The sequence below is a fragment of the Rhinatrema bivittatum genome, chromosome 1 (assembly GCF_901001135.1).
Source record: "Rhinatrema bivittatum chromosome 1, aRhiBiv1.1, whole genome shotgun sequence".
Lineage (NCBI taxonomy): Eukaryota > Metazoa > Chordata > Amphibia > Gymnophiona > Rhinatrematidae > Rhinatrema > Rhinatrema bivittatum.
In genome coordinates this window covers 145,992,059-146,012,641 of record NC_042615.1, presented here as the reverse complement: position 1 = coordinate 146,012,641, position 20,583 = coordinate 145,992,059, and the positions used below count along the sequence as shown (strand labels likewise).

The 20,583-nt window shown below is 44.0% G+C and overlaps 1 protein-coding gene across 2 annotated transcripts in view; it reads right to left on the bottom strand.

The window, feature by feature from the left end:
* NFXL1 (nuclear transcription factor, X-box binding like 1) overlaps window positions 1–20,583 on the bottom strand; it is a 273,886-nt gene that overhangs the window by 143,103 nt on the left and 110,200 nt on the right. For both annotated transcript variants that reach the window (XM_029588216.1, XM_029588206.1), the window contains exon 12: window positions 3,799–3,889. In XM_029588216.1, coding sequence (XP_029444076.1) covers window positions 3,799–3,889 — 91 coding nt within the window. The remainder of the gene's footprint in view (window positions 1–3,798; window positions 3,890–20,583) is intronic.

Below are 20,583 nucleotides of genomic sequence, written 5' to 3'. Positions count from 1 at the left end.
GGAAATTGAAGTTTCTCATTATTATTGTGTTTCCCATTTTCTAGCCAGTCTAATCTGTTAGCATTTTGCAGTCTGATTCCTCATCCTGGTCAGGCAGACAGTAAAATGTCCCCACCATTCTACTCTTCCTTTTTACCCTTGGAATTTCTATCCATAAGATTTCAGAGTGCAATTTGTTTCCTGAAAAAAATGTTTATCCTACTTAATTCTATGCCATTAACATACAGTGCCACCCCTCGACTAATTTTATCTGCCCTTTCATGTCAATATAATTTGTACTCTTGTCCTGATTGACCTTCTGGACAGTACTAGCAATAAGAGAAATTGGCAGGTATTTATTATTTAGCACAAAAGCACTGAGAGTTAGACTGTATCAACTTGGACCTTTTTGTTTCCCTTTGAGGTGAACAGGTCCGATCACCAACATTTCCCAAAGACTGAAGAACACTTCTGCGAACCTCTGATCCAAAGACCACTCATGAGGTCATGGCAGATCTGCTTATTTATTTAAAATATTTATATTCTACACATAGCAAACAACTGTGCTTAGGCAGTCTGCCAACATGTTTTGGACTGCTGGAAGACAGGTCACCTCAAGATGGGTGTTGTGTTGACTGGATTAAAACCAGATTTAGAGGGCTTCCTCACAGAGAGCAAATAAGCCCATGCCTCCTTGCTTGCTCACATAGAACATGGCCACCTGGTCTATCTGGATCAATATTCTCTTGCCTGAAATCAAGTGAGGGAACACTAACACATAATGAATAGCTCACAGCTTCAGCAGGTTGATTTGCAAATGTTTTTCTGCTGTGGATCACAATCCCTGGATCCATGCGGTTTGTCTGTGCCCCTCATCCCTTGGTAGGTATCAATAGACAGGATTACTTGATGCGTTGGAAGTATATAGCAGGAAGCCCACCTTAAGAATCTCAAGGTTTATCCACCACTGAAGGGATGCTCCAACTGGCTTTGGAGGGCTCACTGATGAGCACAGATGAGCAAAGGGAACTACATGCAGCACTGCTGTTGTGTGTCCCAGAAGAACCACAGTCAATCTTGCTGGCACTCGGTCTTGTTGCAGAAGAGAGCTCACTAGGCCCATCAGTAATGTGGTTATTTCACCTACAAGAAAAGCCATCTCTTTGGCTGAGTCTATACAGGCTCCTATGAACTGGATCCTTTGAGATGGGGTCAGGTTGGTCTTGAAATTGTCCAGAAACCCTAAAGACAGGAGAAGGTGAATGATTGCTTCAAGGAACTCCAGAAGTTCTGTTGGGGTTGCACCCATCATTAACCAATCATTCAAATACGGGAATGCGCAGACTTCTGGCCAACACACATGTGCAGCATCTACTACAAAGCACTTTGTGAACACTCTCTGAGCCGCTGAGATGCTGAAAGGAAGCACTTGTACTGGTAGTGCACATCCTTAACCATGAACCTGAGGAACTTCCTGTGGGAGGAGTGAATGGGGATGAATGCATAAGCATTTTTCAGGTTCACTGTGCACATCCAATACCCTTGTTGAATGAAGGGATGAATCATGTGAAGCAAGTTCATCTTGAACTTCTCCCAAACATCCTATTTTGCCTTCACAAACCTAGAATAGGTCTCAATCTTCCTGACTTCTTGGGTATCAGAAAATACCAGGCTTAGAATCCTTGGCCACACTCCTAAGAATGGACATTTTGATTGCTTTCTGCTGCAGGCAAGACTACCTCTAACTGCAGCTAAAGACTGAAATTCATTGTGTCAAAGGAGGATGAATAAAATGAAAATGGTAACCTGACTCCACCATTTTCAAGAACCACATGTCCTTGGAAAACTCCAATCCATTTTGGAAGGAAAAACTGGATCTTCCTTCCTATTGTGGAAGACAGACCTCAAGAATGTCAAAAACTGGCCCTATGTTTAGGCTGCAACTGCTGCTAGGCCTTCAACTGATGCCTTTCCCTCTGATGGCTTCTAGCGGGCTGTTACTGTAGAAGAATGAAAGAAGCCCAAGGGCACGGAAAAGAGAGGAAGGGGCAGCTTTGAAAGGAATAATACTTGTACAAAACATTCTGTCATTGGGATTGGGCCCCACCGATACCCCGCTGCTGCTGTAGGTGCACTGATGCTCCTTAATCATAGCTCTCATTTTCATTCAGCTCATCGCCAATCAAGTTGTCCCCAAAATCGGAAACATCTGCAGGACGGCCATATATATTTTTGCAAAGGCCATTCATTTTAATCACGTGAGCTTTCAAGCTCCAACGGAAGCAGCTGAGGTTCTGGCACCTATATCAAAAGCTTTGTACATGAGTGGATCAGATGTTTTTCACATGCTATATCTTCTACAGCTCAACAGAATTCCATCAATTCCAAGTCTGCCAATTCAGGTTTTACCTTCCACTCATATTCATTCATACGATCTGGGTGCCAAGGATTGATCCCTGTAAATCCTCTGCCCAAATGTGCCCAACATGTTCAAATCCTTTTCAGGAGGTTAGAGAGATCATGAGTGTGCTTCATATGCTTCAATGTCACCCTACCAGCACCATGTGATGCAGTAGCTGAAACACTTCAAAACCAGGGGATGCCTGCACCCTATCCTTCAGATCCAGTTTTCAGGCCACCAGAAGGCAAGATATCAGCAGCTGTGATATTCTTATCTGTAGATCTTTGAGAAGTATATGTCCTAAAATAAATTGGGATGGGGGGGGGGGGGGGGGGAGGGACACATGTTTGGGAAAGTGATAAGACCTGATGGAATCTCCGAGAGTCTGCAATGGATAGCCAGCACCCAGAGAGACAGTCCTCAAGAACACTGATGGCCATCTTCTTGGCCTCTGATTTCTCCATTTTTTTTGGTTGAATTGAAATGTCTTCCTCTGCTGAGGCAGAGGCTTTAAAAAGCAAAAACAAAGTAGAAAAAAGTTAGGCCAATAAAAGAGGAAAGACAAAATATAGAGAGAACTGGGGAACATGCTGTGCGCTATATTGGACAAAGCAAGACTAAGGGCCTCACAACGCAGTCTGTGCATGCTCAGTAGTCTTTGAGCTCTCTGGTTTTACATCCACACTGTCAAATGACATCATACATACATACATACATAATGGGTGATTCATGCCTACTTGTCAACGGAGAAATACTACTTTGCTTTTTCTGACATTTTCCAATTCATTATATATAATGATTTAGTTATCTAGAACTTGTCCAAATCCAAGAACATTCACAAACAAATTTTGAGGTAACAAAATCTTCAAAAAATGACTGTTACAGATAAATCCTGCTAACACAGGTGTATCATGTAGTTGGAAACTAAATAGGTCAGTGGAATGGCACCAGGACACAGAACTATATGAAAGTCGTTCAATGGTGCCTATGTCACCTATCAAATGGCATCCATGTTGAAAGTCTCAGCAATAACTGAACTGGAAAAGAAACTGAATTGTCTCCCTCAGCTCCATAGGTGTCCTCCAGAACAAGGTTGAGGAATATTAGCAATGCAGTATAGTGAGGCTTGCACTGCTAACCTAGTTTTGTTTTATTAATAAATAAAGGATATCAGCTTTCAGTTTTGTCAGCTCAGTATCTTTAATGAGCTGTAAAGATTCTTTACAAAATTGCTGTTCACTGTAACAGTATTAGCTCTGTGCAAACCTTCTGTGCCAATCTATTACTGTGTGATCAAATAGATGTTTTATGCAGTATTACTACCAGTCAAGTTGCTAAAAATATTTGCTTTCTACAAATTAATAAAAACACCTGATCACATTCTGGATGCTAATTTCAAATCTTTCATTCCATCTTACCTCTGTGACAAACTGAGGAACATTTGTGGTTCCTGCATCCTAGAGCTCGACCACAAAGCTGATCACATGGCGGACAGTTTCCAGGACAGCACTAAAATATAGAAGGCATTCATTTCAAACTTCTGGAAGACCCAATTTGAGATGTTATACATTATCTGTTAACAGAACTAAATGGGATGGGGATTTCTTCTTTTCTGTTTTAATTTTTTGTACCCATCATTCCCAGATGCTCTCATCCAGACAGCACAGAAACCCCTTGCTGGCCCATTAGATGGTAAGGGAACCTCATCTAAGGCACAACCTTAATATTGCTGGTTGGCTGGTAAACGTTGCCACTGTACTTACTCTCCTGAAGGAATTCTGCACAACTGCATAGCATAGAATTTGAGCAGAATTCCCCTCTGGTGCAGAATTTCTAAAATCTGCTCAAAGTTTGGCTCTGTAGGCTTGAAGGGAGGAAGAGCAGCCGAGATCCATACAGACCAGGAAAGCTAAGGATTTGGCTTCAGCAGGGCTGGAAGAGAGAGCAGCATCACTAGAAGTAAATAGGAGGCTGAGCAGACTGGCATGTAGGAGATACACAGTGGGGGGAGGGAGGGTTTCAAGCATGCTGGGAGATTGCTAGTGCGGTGGAGTCAAGATGAGCCTGCCAGAAGGGAGAGCGTTAATACTGTGCAGTGGAGTCAGGTTGAGCATGCTGGGTGAGCATCACTGAGGTGGGGTGGAAATTTGTGGGGGAAAGAGAATGAGCTATGGTTCGACCAGGGGATAAAGAGCTGATAGCACAAGAGTGAGTGCAGTGGGATACAGTCGGGGGGGGGGGGGGGAAAGGGTTGTTTGAGGATGGGGAGAGAGACCCGGGAGAATGGTGAAAAAGCCTAAGAGAGAAAGAACTGTGTAGGGTCAAGCCTGGGGGGATGGGGAGGAAAAGCAAAGTTGCTTACCTATAATAGGTGTTCACCATGGACAGCACAACAATCACACAAGATGGGTGGTGTCATCCAACAGTCGCTTTCTCTCTCAAAGCACAGAAAAATCTGAAAGACGGTTCTGAGCATGCATGGATCTTCCAGCGCTAGCATCCCTGCATGGCACCTCAGTCTTTTCACTAAGCTCGTCCAATTTTCCAGGGAGAAGGGAGGAATCGTGCGGCTGGCTGTTCTGCTGTCCAGAGAATACCTATTACAGGTAAGCATCTTCGCTTTCTCTGTGGATAAGCATAACAAAGAGCCACACAAAACGGGACTCCCCAGCTGAAGATTGCTTTAATAGTTTGTTTTCTTTAGCAACTTGATGTGTATAATGTGGGAATTTGGTTTGTCTATGGCAATAAATTCTTCAAGACCACTCATCCAAGTTTACTATCCTATCAGGATTCTTCTCTACACGGTAATGCTTCGCAAATGTATGAACAGATGACCACATGGCTATTCGGCAGATATCCTGTATGGGTACTCAGATGATATATGCCATTGATACAGCAACCGCTCTTATTTGATGTGCTATTGTTTCCGGTATGTCCATATGCAGAGAAGTGTAGCAATGTGCAAGTAAGCTATTTGGACAAAGTCCGTTTCTGCACTGGTGCACCCTTTTTAGTCTGGTCATAAGAAATGAAAAATTGAGTAGTTTTGCAGTGTTCTAGTGAGTTCTAAATAGAACAGTACTGCTCGTCTGCAATCCAACATATGCAATACTAGTTCTTCTGGGTATACGGTTTAGGAAAGAAGATGGGAAGAATTTTTTCTTGATTTATGTGGAATTGCTATACTTCCTTTGGTAAGAACTTGAGATGAGTTCTGAAGATCATCATCGAATATTTTTAAGCAAGAAGAATAAGTTGCCAGTGCATGTAGCTCACTTATTCTTCTGGCAGATGTTATGGCTATGAAAAACAGAGCTTTCCATGCTACAGACTTAAAGTCTGCGGTGGCCATGGGTTAAAATTGTGTCTTTAGAAGCTGTGCAAATATGATGTTCAAGTCCCATTGAGGTGGTGGTACCTCTAAAGCAGGCTGTACATTATATAGATTTTTCATATTTTGATACTATTGGATGTTGTGAAACTGTCTTACCATTAACGGTATCACAGTAAACGATCACTGCTATTGCGCTTAAATAGACCTGACAGAATTCATCTTCAAGCTTAGAGTTAATAAAATGGTATAAGTGCTGGAGTCATTTCAGAATAGGGCATTGGAATGGCTTCTATGCTTACATGATGTTATAAATCTTTTCCATTTAAAAAATAAGACTTCCTAGTAGGTAGCTTCCTAGCCTGTAATAGGATATTGTTTACTCTCTGTGGTAGTTTTTATCTTCTAATTACTTTGCAGTCAACTTCCATACTATCAACTCCTAGAGACCAAAGATTGGGATTAGAGTATTCTGTTGTATTGGGTTATGAGGTTTGGAACTAGCGGCAACTGTTTAGGATACTCTGCTGCCAGTCTGTTTAGCCATGGAAACCTAGCTTGCAAGGCCAGTATGGCACTAGGAGAATGATGGAAACTTTTTCCTTTGTGATATTTAGAAGCACTTTCAGTATTAACAGAATTGGAGGATATGCATACAGCATTATTCTTTCCTTGGAATTAGAAATGTATCACTTGCTATCACTTCTGAACAAAACTGAGATAGTTTGTGATTGAAAAGCAATGCGAAGAGGTCTATTCTTAGTGTCTCCCATATTTGAAAAAGGTCCTGTAGGTACACATTTAATTGTTTGAGGTCTATGATTGGAGGAAAGTTTCCCTGACTTCTTTGGAATTAAAAAATATCTGAAGTAGAATCCTGTTTCTTTCTGAGATTGAAGTACATGTTGAATAGCATTCATTTGAAGAACAGTTGCTATTTTTTTGCTTCAATTTGACTACTTGGTCTTTTGTGTGATAACAGTATATTGGAGAGTTTTGAAATTGTGACACCTCAAATTTGAGAAAACAACTGTTGGTTAAAATTTTTAAAACCTATTGGTCCATTATTTGTTCTCACTGTCATTTGAAGAATTGCACTCTGCCCCTTGAACTTTTAGGTTGGGAAAAGGGGTCTTGTAGTCAAAATGATGGAATAGAACTCTGAGGAAGCTGATGGTTTTCCTCTGTTGAGCTTGATTGAGTGGTTGCTGCCTGACTTGCAATTGTTGCTCTGTTGTGGTTGATGCTGTTGTACAATAATCGGCTGCTGTTTATATGAAAAGTAAGAGTTGTATCTCCTTTGCATATAGTAATAAGGCCATTTAAAATATTTGTGTCCATAAAAGGACTGCGATGAAGCTTGGTGTGATGATGATAGATTGTAAAACAGTATTCTGATTTTTTTGTTTCTATTGCTTTCACTGTTTCTTCAAAAAGGTTGGTACCCATAAATAAGGTATTCACAAATTTTTCATGAATATTTTCTAAGGTCTGAAACTCTCAGCCAGACCATCATCCTCACTGCAATTGCTGTTCCAGATACTCAACATCACGTCAAATGCATCATAGATGGATCTGGTGATATGCTTGGCACTGACTTTGATATCAGCCATAATCTTATTAAAGATTATCTTTTAGTACTCTGCTATTTTTATTTTTTGAGTTTTTGAGTTTTTCATTAACTTTTTCCCTGATTATTATAAAGATATTGAATCTTTTGATTCTGGTGGGATTGAATTCTGGCTAACTATATGGCTCCTGAAAATACATGCTTTTCTATATCAAGGAATCTCAGGTCCTTTCCTGGGGAAAATATAGATTTTTTTTTTATGCTGGATTCCATGGTAACTGAAGTAGGAGGGATTTGGGCCTTTTCATGCCATTTTTGGATTCCATACTTGATATCAATGGTTTTGGAAACTGGGGGACCAGAGAGAAAAGAGTCTTCCATCTTTTAAATTGAACTTTCTTTGAATATTCCATGCATTGGTAAAGCAAATGTTGCTTACCTGATGTAACAGGTGTTCTCACAGGACAGCAGGATGTTAGTCCTCACAAATGGGTGACATCGAGGATGGAGCCCACCACGGAAAACTTCTGTCAAAGTTTAAACAGAACTTTGACTGGCCCCTACTGGGCATGCCCAGCAAGGCACTGACCCTGCAGCCAGCAGGGGTCTCCCTTCAGTCTGATTTTCAAAGCTACAGGCAGTGCCTAGAAAGTAAAAATAAAACGAACCCAACACCGCGGGGAGGCGGGCGGGTTTCGTGAGGACTAACATCCTGCTGTCCTGTGACAACACCTGTTACATCAGGTAAGCAACATTTGCTTTCTCACAGGACAAGCAGGATGGTTGTCCTCACAAATGGGTGAGTACCGAGCTGAGGATGTCCCGACTTGCACCAAATGTACCCAACGGTGTGCAGCAGGCACAACAACTGAGGAGAAATTTGGGAAAGGGCATCCGCACCCTACCGGGCAGGTGGAAGGGTGTTGGTACATCAGGTTGGAAAAAGGTTACGCAAGACAGACTGGCCGAAGATGGAGTCCTGTCTTCCAGCCTTGTCCAAACAATAATGGGCCGCAAAAGTATGGAGAGAACTCCAGGTTGCAGCTTTGCAGATGTCAGGAAGCGGCACCGATCGAAGGTGTGCCACTGACGTCGCCATGGCCCTCACAGAGTGTGCTTTAACACGGTCTTGAAAAGGAATGCCAGCTTGCTCATAGCAAAAAGAAATGCAGTCCGCCAACCAGGAAGAAAGAGCCTGCTTACCCACAGGTTGTCCCAACTTATTAGGATGGAAAGAGACGAATAATTGAGTGCTCTTCCTGTGGGAAACTGTACGGTCTAGGTAAAAAGCTAGAGCCCGTTTACAGTCTAGGGTATGCAGGGTCTGCTCTCCAGAGTTGGAGTGGGGCCTGGGAAAAAAGATAGGTAGTACGATAGATTGATTGATATGAAACTCCGAAACTACCTTAGGTAAAAATTTAGGGTGAGTGCGGAGTACCGCCCGGTCCTGCAGGAGCTTAGTGTAAGGCAGATAGGTAACTAGGGCCTGTAATTCACTAACCCTGCGAGCTGAAGTAACAGCCAAAAGGAATAACACTTTCCAAGTGAGATATTTCAAGTCACAGGAGTGCAGAGGTTCGAAAGGAGGTTTCATTAGACGACCAAGAACCAGGTTAAGGTCCCAGGATGGGGCCGGAGGACGCAAGGGTGGCTTTAGATGGAGTAAGCCCTTAAGAAAGCGTGTTACTAGGGGTTGTACTGAAATAGGATTACCCCCAATACCCTTATGGAAGGCGGCTACCGCACTGACATGCATTCTGATAGAAGAGGTTTTAAGACCTGATTCAGAGAGATGCCATAAATAGTCCAAGAATTTGGAGATTGGACAGGAATGGGGATCAAGGGACTGAGAAGTGCACCATGAAGTGTACCTTTTCCATTTGTATGAGTAAGACTTTCTTGTGGAAGGCTTTCGTGAAGCTATCAGGACCCGAGAAACGGAATCTGAAAGGTTAAATGGTTGAAGGACTAACCTTTCAACATCCATGCCGTCAGGGACAAGGCTTGGAGGTTGGGATGGAGGAGGCATCCGTCGTTTTGAGTGAGCAGATGCGGGTCCTTTCCCAGAGGAATGTGCCTGCGGATGGAGAGATCCTGGAGTATTGGAAACCATACTTGGCGTGGCCAGTAAGGTGCTATCAGGATCATGGTTCCTCCGTCCTGGCGTAGCTTCACGAGAGTCTTTGACACAAGAGGGAGTGGAGGGAATGCATAGAGCAGACCTGTTGTCCACTTGAGGGAGAATGCATCTCTCGGCCGAGAGTGCTGGCTCCGAATGAGAGAGCAGTAATCGTCCACTTTGTGGTTCTGAGGGGACGCAAAGAGGTCTATGCGGGGAGAACCCCACTTGTGAAACAGAGAGGTCGCTACCAGAGGATCGAGTGACCACTCGTGTGGTTGGAAGACACGGCTCAGCTGGTCTGCCAATACATTGTCTACTCCCGGCAGGTAAGTGGCCCTGAGGTACATGGAGTGGGAGAGGGCTTCCGCCCAGATCTGCGCAGCTTCCTGACACAGAAGGAAGGAGCCTGTGCCTCCCTGCTTGTTTATGTACCACATGGCCACTTGGTTGTCCGTCTGGATTAAGATTATCTGATGAAATAGATGATCTTTGAAAGTTCGGAGCGCATAGCGGATTGCTCGAAGTTCCAGGAAATTGATCTGGTGTTCGGCTTCCTGTTTGGACCATAACCCTTGGGTTTGCAAGTCGTCCACATGGGCTCCCCAACCGATGTGAGAAGCGTCGGTGGTTAGGATTACTTGCGGATCCGGTGGAAGAAAAGGTAAGCCCTGAAGGAGGTTGACCTGAGTTGTCCACCAGGTTAAGGATAGGCGCAGCGCTTGTGTGACTGTGACTATGGAGGACAGAGGCTGAAAAGCTTGAATCCATTGGTGTCGTAGAGTCCATTGTGTTACTCTCATGGCTAGACGGGTCATGGGAGTGACTTGAACCGAGGATGCCATGTGTCCTAGGAGAATGAGGAACTGGCGAGCCGTGGCAGTGTTCTGAGACTGGAGCTGGCGAGCCAGGGATATTAGGGTGTGGACCCTCTGAAGAGGAAGGTAAGCCTTTGCCTGTAAGGTGTCCAAGTCTGCCCCAATGAAGGATAAGGTTTGAGATGGGACTAAGCAAGATTTCTCGTAATTGACAAGAAACCCTAAGGAAAGGAGTGTTTGAATTGTCAATTTTAGGGAGGATTGAGCTATCTGTTGGGTGGAGGCCCTGATTAGCCAATCGTCCAGGTAGGGGTAGACGTGGACACCTTCCTTCCTTAGGAATGCTGCTACCACTACGAGACATTTGGTAAAGACTCGTGGGGCAGAAGCCAGACCGAAAGGTAGGACACGGTATTGATAATGGTCGTGGCCTACTAGAAACCGCAGATATTTGCGATGGGAATGTGTGATCGCAATGTGGGTATAAGCGTCCTTGAGGTCGAGAGAGCACAGCCAATCCCCTCTTTGTAGCAGAGGGAGCAGCGCGCCTAGGGTTACCATTTTGAACTTCTCTTTTTGAAGGTATTTGTTGAGGGCTCGAAGGTCCAAAATGGGACGTAGTCCCCCTGATTTCTTTGGTATTAGGAAGTATCTGGAATAGAATCCCTTGCCTCGTTGAGAGGGAGGAACGGGTTCTATAGCATTTGATTGCAGAAGAAGAGATACTTCCTGTTGTAATTGAGCCAAATGGGTGGATAGACTCCACGCTTGAAGAGGCGGGGAGTCTGCCGGAAGAGTTATGAAGTTGAGGTGGTAACCCTGTGTGATAATTGTTAGCACCCACTGATCTGAGGTGATCTGCAACCAAGGTTGTAGAAAATGGTACAGTCGACCTCCTACAGGAATGTCTGGAAGAGGGGTTTGGCATGTGTTCCCTACAAGGGAGTCAAAGGCCAGCCGCAGGCCCAGGAGGAGGGGCTACAGTAGGCCTTTGTTTCCTAGGCTGACGCGGCTGAGGCCTAGTAGAGGATCGAGCTGGACGAGGCCTGGCCGATGGAGGGTAGTAACGGCGTGGCCGAAAGAACGACTTCTTAGAGTCCTTCTTAAGTGGTTGTTTGGAGGAAACCTCAGACGGAACAGAAGAAAGTTGTTTTAACGTCTCGTGGTGATCTTTTAATTCAGCTACAATTTGCTGAATTTGTTCTCCAAACAAATTGTCCCCTAAGCAGGGTAAATCCGCTAAACGATCCTGGACTTCTGGGCGAAGGTTGGATGATTTTAACCAAGCCCAACGTCTGGCCGAAATGGCAGTAGCTGAAACCTTTGTGGAGGCATCAAAGATGTCATAAGCCGTTCTGATCTCGTGCTTCCCTGCTTCAAACCCTTTGTTAAGAAGGGCCTGAAGCTGTGGCTGGTATTGGTCAGGTAATGTGTCAGCAAAATCTTGCATCTGTTTAAGGATGGCTCTGTTATATTGCGTCATGTAGAGTTGATATGAGGCTATGCGAGAAATCAGCATAGCTCCATGGTACACTTTCCGTCCCACACTGTCCAGGAATTTATTGTCCTTGACCGGCGGAGTGGAGGAGTGTGGCTTTAGACGCTTGGCCTTTCTTTGTGCGGACTCAACCACAACAGAGCGATGATCCAGTTGAGGCTTTTGAAAGCCTGGTGCTGACTGGACGAGGTATGTGGAGTCAGCCTTCTTGTTAACTGGTGATACAGATGAAGGAGATTCCCAGTTTTTCTTTAAGAGATCGAGAAACACCTGGTGAATGGGGATGGAAGCGATGATTTTTGGAGCATCCAAAAATTGAAGCAGTTCCATCATCTGGTGTCTGTCATCGGTCTCAGATTGCAGCTGAAAAGGTACAATTTCGGACATCTCCTTTACAAAATTAATAAAGGAGAGATCCTCTGGAGGAGATCTTTTTCTACTCTCTGTAGGAGAAGGCGGTGATGGTAAATCTGTGTCAGAAGATGTATCATCACCCCAGGTATCATAGGGATCACTTGGGGGTTGAAGCCCCGATGGACCTGGTTGAGGATCCAAAGGCATCGAAGGAAACCTTGGAGGAACCGGCGGTACAATCGGTACTGGGAACGGCATCGAGGGTTTCGGTGCTGCCGATGGAGTCGGTGCCGGTCTTGGAACCGATGGAGCCAAAGGATAAATCGGTGGAGATATTCGAGAAGGCACCGATGGGACCACCCCAGAAGGGGGAATCAGGAACGGTGTTTCTCCTGCCGATGAAAATCCAGTCGGAGACGATGGCGCTGTCGGTGCTACTGGAATCATCGATGGAAGGGCATGTACAAGTGCCTCCATACGTTGTAGTAGCGGTGCCAGCGCTTCCACCAAAGGTTCGGTGGTCGGTTCCTTCCTCGGTGGCGGAGTCGGTGCCGGGGTCGATGCCGGTGGCGGTGCCGGAATCGGTGCCGGAGACGGTGCCAATGGAGGTTGGAATCTTTGCATCGCTTTCTCGATGGCCTCCTGGACCAGCCGGTCCAGTTCTGCCCGGAGAACAGGGGTAACAATACCCGGCTCGACGGGAGAGGGAGGCTGAGGCAGAGCCGGAGGGACCACCGTAACCGGTGGGATCACGGCTCCCACACCCTTAGAGGGTGAGGGTTTCCTCGATGCCTGCGAACGAGAGGTGGACGGTGCCAAGTCTGATCGAGGCCTCTTAGTCGGTGGCTCGGCTTGTTCAGAGGTCGATGACTGTGGATCCTCGACAGGCCGAGACTTGTGCCGTCGATGGCGATGCTTGTCCTTCCAGTCTCCTCGCCCATCTGGGGAGGGGACAGGGGTCGACGGCCGAGAAGTCATCGATGGTGGACGGTCACCGGAGGGTTGACGATGGTGGTGCAACTTCGACGGTGCCGGTTCCGATGACGTCGATGCAATCGATGGCGTTGGGGTGGGTGCATGGAAGAGGAGCCCCATCTTCTCCATCCTGGCTTTGCGACCCTTAGGTGTCATTAGGGCACATTTGGTGCAAGTCAGGACATCATGCTCACTCCCCAAACACAAAACACAAACCCTATGGGGGTCTGTGATTGACATAGTCCGGGTACAATCCGGGCATCGACGGAACCCCGTCGCCATGGCTTAAGGCCAAATTTAGTCGCGGGCTCGGTAATTGCCAACAGGCCTCAAGGGCCAAATTCGACGGTAGTCGAAGAAAAAAGGCAAAAAACTTACCGGTTTCCGCGGAGGTGACAAAAATTTGTCGAAGGGAGACCCCTGAGGGGCAAATTTTCTTCGGAAAGAAAATACCGAATTCCTGTCAGGAACGTGGTAAGAGAGCTCCTTTCACCGCGTGGCAACTGCTGCGCGGAAAAAAGAAGACTGAAGGGAGACCCCTGCTGGCTGCAGGGTCAGTGCCTTGCTGGGCATGCCCAGTAGGGGCCAGTCAAAGTTCTGTTTAAACTTTGACAGAAGTTTTCCGTGGTGGGCTCCATCCTCGATGTCACCCATTTGTGAGGACAACCATCCTGCTTGTCCTGTGAGAAAATCCATACATTGCTTTGGTGGTTGAATAAACTTGAGGACCATTTCTGGGTCAGCTGTTTCTGTGGCATCTTCTAAATGGATTGGAACTGAATCAGCCATTCTTTGTAAAAAGGTTAGATTAAATTAGTCTTCTGGAGGCATCATACTCTTGTGTTGATGGCATTTCAGAGTCTATAATGATTGATCCAACAGAACTTTGCAAGTCATCTGATATAGTTTGTACAAAAGAATGCAGAGTCCACTCCTGAGTTCAATTCTTCCTACACCTTCTTCTGAATTCATGGAGGAAGGATTTTGTGCAGATACTCTCTCAGTTTCTCTAACAATGGTTGGGGGACTGAGGTGTGTCTTGAAGGCATATTGACCATGAATTTCTTGAGGACATTTTCTGCATGAATGCATGGCATTCCATGATTGGCTGCTCAGGTAATAAAGTTGTGCTTTGACCCCTCAGAGATTTAAAAGAAAGCTCTAGATACTGAGGCAAGGATGGAGAGTCAATTTCTGTGCACGTTGATATCAGCTCTTGTAGTGAACCTGTGTATACACATTTAGATTTTGGCAACAAATGATGTTCCTTCTTTGATGAGAATTTTTGGCACTGATGTTGGTCTGATGGTATTATTCCATGCCATGTTGGTGCTGAAACATCTGCATGATATGATCTCGGCAAGGAAGTTCCTGCGCTGTGGCATCTCGGCATTGAAGGTTTGGACCGCTGTGTGTTCTCAGCGCTGAATACTCTGTGCTATATCTTTTTTATGCCAATGACTCTCGGCTCCGATGCATATGCGATTCAGCGCTAATTCTTTTCGACTCTGAAGTATCTTGATTCTGTGATTGAAAATCAACGACTCAGGTACTAATATAGGCAATAGCTAGCCTCAACTAAGTTGCAATTTTGACCCTCAAGACATACAACTCTGGATCTCATGTTGTTCATAAATCATGTTGTTCATAAATCAGGGCTCTCAGACACAATTGTCCACATGGCCCTCAGTTCACGTAATCACAGTCTGGTCCCAAACATTTTAAACAATAAAATTATAAATCATGGATGGACATCTTGTGCCCACAATTTTTACATTTCTTAAAAGGTGTTTTAGCCTTCTTTGGAGAAGATTTTTCCAATTCTTTCTTTCCTTTTTTTAGTTGAAGTGATGCTGAGAGGAAAAACTTGCAACTGTTCGCTAAATCAATGAAAAAACTGAGGGAAGTGCCACATGGGGACACTAGCAAGGAAGATCTGCACATGCTCAGAACTATCTTCCAGTTCTGTTCAGATTTGTCTGGGCTTTGAGAGAGAAAAACCCGACACTGTCAGATCTAGTCATCCATCTTATGTGGCTCTTTGTCATACTTGTCAACAGAGAATGAGGGAGCTTGGGTCAAGTCTGGGTGAGGGCAAAAGTTGAAGGATCAATGCTGTGGGGGAGGGGGAGATCTAGGGTAGCACAGCCTGAGGGAGGGAGAAAGCTGGGTGGGGCTTCAAGTTGGGGAAGCCAGGTCTTATGATGTACAGTACTACTGTGCAAATTCTGTACAAAAAGTTAACACATTTTGGACTCATATTTTCAGGTTTGTATATTAAATTAAGTATCACTCAAAATCAGTGACTGTATTGTGCAATTTTTGACAACCATGCAGATCTTTTAAATATTGCGCACAATTTATTATTTTGAGAATATATATTTTGAGAGCATAATTTTGCTAGGAATATATACTGTCCCAATGGGGGATCAAAACATGAATTCCCTATGCTACAGTGCAGTGGCCTAAGTTCTAGGGTCAGCCCCTGGAAAGGATCAGATTTATATAGCTTTATCTGTGAGTTTCAGTTAAGTATAGAGTTTGTGCCTTGAACAAAATATGCAAAAAAGTGACCCTCAAAGTTACATATGGGAAAAAAATGTAACCATTTATCTTTTTTTTTTTTAATTTAACTTGAAAAATAATAAATCAAAATGAGGATGGTGAGTTCATACAAAAATGGCTAAAATGAAATCAAAAGCAGATATGAAAAAAAAACACCTTAATCCATCACAAAACCACTCAAATTTTAGGCTGTTTTTCTTTTTTAAGCTAAAATGACTAAAATTTGAGGAGTGATTGCATGGCGGGTTATTATAAGCTTTTCATATCCTGCTTTTGGCTTCATGTAGTTTGTGTATGAACTCACCATCCTCACTATTTTTCTTCAAGTCAAATTTTTAAAAAAAGATGACTGGTTAAATCTTTTTCACATATTGTGTAAAATTTTAGAAAGTCACTTTCTTTTTCATATTTGTTATACTGTTGGTGCCCTCGTTTTTGCCTGTTTGTCTCTTGACCATCTTGTTACTGTTCTTAAGTTTGATACTGTGATTCAGCTGTTCTGAGATTTGTTCATTACTTTCAATGGTCATTAAGAAGGGGTGCAGTAAATAAATAATTGTAAACAAATCCATTTGTTAAGAGTGGGGTACAAAATTAAAATGGAAATGTATTCTGTATGTTCACTTATACCTTTTTGTTTCTGGAATTGTTCAATTTTTTAATACAGTTATCTGCATTTCACAGACATCCAACATCAAAATCTTAGGCTGGGTTTCCAACAAATGTTATTTACCAAGACCTTTATTTACAAAGCTAAGCTGACACTATAGTCCAAATTAGTGGTTCCCAAAACTGCCCTGAGAGACCTTCAGCCACTTGGGTTTTCAGGATATCCGCAATAAATATGCATTAGACAGGTTTGCATGCAGTGGAGGCATTGAATGCAAAACTCACATATACATATTAATTTAGATATCCTGAAAACCTAACTAGTTAGGGGTTCCTGACAAGAGGTTTTGAAGCCACTGCTCTAAATATAAATCTCTATAATTTGAAGATCATTCTCTATTAAAATAATCAGTAAGCAGGCTGGCCCAGTGGCTCATTGACAGTGCTGTGCAGCGCAATGCAGAAAAACTTGATTTGATTCCAAAGTTTGGTTTCTGCTGCCTGGGCCAGCTGGGTCTGGGAAAATGCAAAGGCAGCACCCACAGTCCTGAAGAGAAAGGAGACTCGCTCATCACACAACAGCAATATCTAGTGCTCAGACTCAAACTGCACATGTACCAAATTCTAAAGAGAACAAGCCTGTGAGAAAACCCAAGGCTACAAGGGGAGAAACAAAAAAAAAATAAAAATAAAAAGTGTTTTGCTGTATGTGATGCCTGCCGAAGAAATAGTTTGGAGGCAAAGCATTGCTGCAGTGATTATCAAAGCACTGAAGAGTTTAAAAGGGTGTAGCTCAGAGGGCACACAGAAGAAAAACAGCTGCCAAAATTTTCTGTTTGAACCCAGAGAATTGAGCAGAAGACCTGTGGCTCTAAACAGGATACAGAGCACCAGAGTGCACAGAACATGGAGAACTTTAAAAGACTGTGGTTTAAGGAGGAGCACGGAGAAGAAAAGACAGGTTACAAGTTTTTCTTCCATGCAACGAGCTGTACCTTGGGGCCTGAAAGCAAGAGTAGGTTTAAATATTGCAGGTAAGGGGGTCAGCTCTGCTTGCATAGTCACTACTATAAGTAAGTAGCTGGAAAAGCAGGATTTTTTTTGGCCATTTTTTCCCCTATTCACAGAAAAAGAGAGCAAGAGACTATGTTTGACAGGAAGCACACTGAGCATGTGTACATCCTCAGACTTAATATCATGGTGATATTGTCAGAGGAACCAAAAGGATAAAAAAAATGTACCGTAATGTGCCAGCGGGTCAGGTTAGGAAAACAGACACTCAATTTTATGAGCGTCTATTTTCCTAACCCACGACTGTGCACAGGTTAGGAAAACAGACGCTCGTAAAATTGAGTGTCCATTTTCCAAACCCACTGACAGCCACCTCTCCTGCGCTTCCATTGCTAAGGAGGCGAGCTATTGTCCCTAGCACCTCCTTTTTAGCATGACCCCTCATTTAAATACGGTATCGCGTGCCCAGGAGAGCTAGCTGGGCACACGTTAGGAAAGCAGGCACTCAACACTGAGCGCCCGTTTTCCCCACACACTTTACTGTATCGGCCTGTTTGTATACCGCTTTCTTCAAAGAAAATGATTCAAACACAAATAGAAGGCTGGAAACAAATACCAACCTTTATTGTTTGACACAATATGGGCATTAATCTCTTCAAATTTTCACTGAAAAAGGTTTGAAATAGTGAAAAGGATTTATGAAACGTGAGGTACAACTAAACAAATGTCAGCAAATAACAGTTACCTCTACTCTCCAAAACTTGTAGGTGTGCAAAAAATAATGCACAAGAGTAAATCTCGGTGAAAAAAAAAAAAGCTGAATATTTTTAGAGTTGGCCCACACATTTATTACAAAATGAGAAAAAATGCTAGAAATCAGGAATCACTAGCAGGGAAGGTGCAAGGGTATTAGATGCCTTGGGTAAAATTTCATTCATGCAGCCCCCACCGATTTCTTGAGTCCCCCATTCTCTCCTCTCCAGGTATCCATTTCTCTCCTCTAAGCTATCTCTCATCTTCCAGGCCCTGCTCTTCCCCAACCTCTACCCCCTGCAAATCTAGGTTCCTGTTCTCTCCTCCCTAACCAAGGCTGCTCTCTATCTGGAAACAGTTCCTACCATAATTCTGAGCTGAGTTGACCTGATCCAGAAAAAAGCATGTGGGATAGAGTGGCCAGGACAGCATGCCACAGGTCAGAGGGACAACAGCAGCTAAGCATAGGAAAGGTAACTTTCAAACTGGCGCATGAGTGCATACTTGCGCATGTGCAACGGCCCACGCCCAGGGATGCGGTTATTTTATAACTTGCACAAGTACATGTGTATAAGTTATAAAATAGCCTGCTTGCACGCACATGCACCGAATTTTAAGTGGGTACGCAATACTGCTTCTACTACGTAAATCAGGGGATTTTAAAGGGGGTATGTGCCCACACCCATCCCAGCTTTACCAGTCCATCCAGTTAACAGCAGATTCTCCAACCCCCCCAGTTTGATAGCCTACATTCCCCCGAGTTACCCCAGACTCTTTAAACCCCTCAGAAATGGATGGATCCTTTTATTTTATGACTTGCAATTTGTCCATAGCAAAAGTAAAGTTATACCACAGGGGACCTTGGTGTGCACCAGAGCATGTAATTATTTACACACGCATCTCACGGCCAGGCTCCGAAACACCCACCCCTTTTTCGCTCCTATATGGGCTCTTTTTAAAATATGGTTGACACACGAAAGTCCAACTTCTTCACGCATCCAATAATTTCAGCACACACCGGGCTTTTAAAATTCGCCTTGTACTGTTCTCCAATGAAGCCAGCCCCTTAGGTGAGTGCTTGTTTTTTTCCCCTCCCTTGCAGCTGCAGCAGGCAGGGAACAGAGGCACCAGACCGGCTTACCTATAGCTGAGCTGGTACCTATAGTGGGCACCAGCTCAGCTGTGAGTCCTTGTCCCCCTCGGAAACCACCCCAGCAGCAAGGCAGAAGAGGGAAAAGCCAGTGGGACTACAGTCCACACTGCAGTGCTTTGATGGATAGCCCAGGACAACAAAACACCAAGCAGAAGGCTTAAAGGAAAATGTCTGATCCATCAACTACCTTGCATTGCACTGCTGTCCTCCTGCCAAAAACACACTCAGTACATAGCACATGCTTTATGGCACTTCAAAGCAGATTACATTCAGGGACTGTAGATATTTTCCTATCCCCAGAGAGCTTGCAATAAGTTTGCACCTGAGGCAATGGAGGTGAAAGTGACTTGCCCAATGTCACAAGGAGCAGCAGTGGGATTTGATCCCTAGTTTATCTGGTTTGTAGCCTGCTGCTCTAACCACTAGGCTACTCCTGGTTTGAGGACCATAGGGCATGTGTGATGCCGGGGGGGGACGACAGAGATTAAGTGTCCGGGCCCTTTTGATTCACATCCAGCAGGTGTCCACTGCTGCCTGCCTTTCATCTCAGGCCACAAGGGCATGGCCAACCTGATTGATATCAGCCTGGTCCTGCTGCCTCCCTAAGAACTGTGGCACTCTAGGCAGCATCCACTAACGCTGATCACCAGGTATTCTGCCATTTACCTGGCTCACAAGTTCTGCAATGTCACACAAGATTTATGTTTGAGAGAGTATTCCAATTTCTAGTCTGCCAACCACAGCAGTGACTTTTTTTTTTTTCTTTTTTTTTTAACTTCCCATGTGGCTCTGAATAGTTCCATACTGTGTTTATTCTCAGGAATAAGGAAAGATTACTTTGTTTTAACTTAAGCCTCATTGCAGGGAAGCAAAATGAAAAAGGACCATATTTTATCATTTTGTCTGTCTAGTAAGGTTTTCAAAATATCACATTTCAAATTCACATTTCTGATGGCAATTCAACTACTGAACAATCTCCTGGGAACTGTACATGCTGCGTATTCCTGCAAGTAAATGTTTGCCCAGATGGATTCATAAATTGAAAGTTAAAACAGTGATCAGCTGTTACTAGGAATAAAACTGAACACATCTTGATAAATATAAATATTAGCTTACTATTTTTTTTTCAAAAACTGATTTCACTTCATAACTTATGCTTTCAACATATGGAACACTGGAAAGAATTATATAAAAGGGAACAGCGTCTGTCTACCTGCCTGTAGGGAAAATATCTGTAAAATAAGGGAGAAAATAGGAAAACCTTGGACAAGTTAAAGCCAGAAACATTGGGTCAACATGAACCCTCCCAAAAAAATCCTATTGCTTTATTATTGCAGGTGGTTAGAGGCTAGCGAACATTGACAGGAATGTAAAAGAAACAAACAAACAAAAAACTGAAGCAGTTGGCAAAGGATAGCACCTTTCAAGTTACCTCCATCTTCAT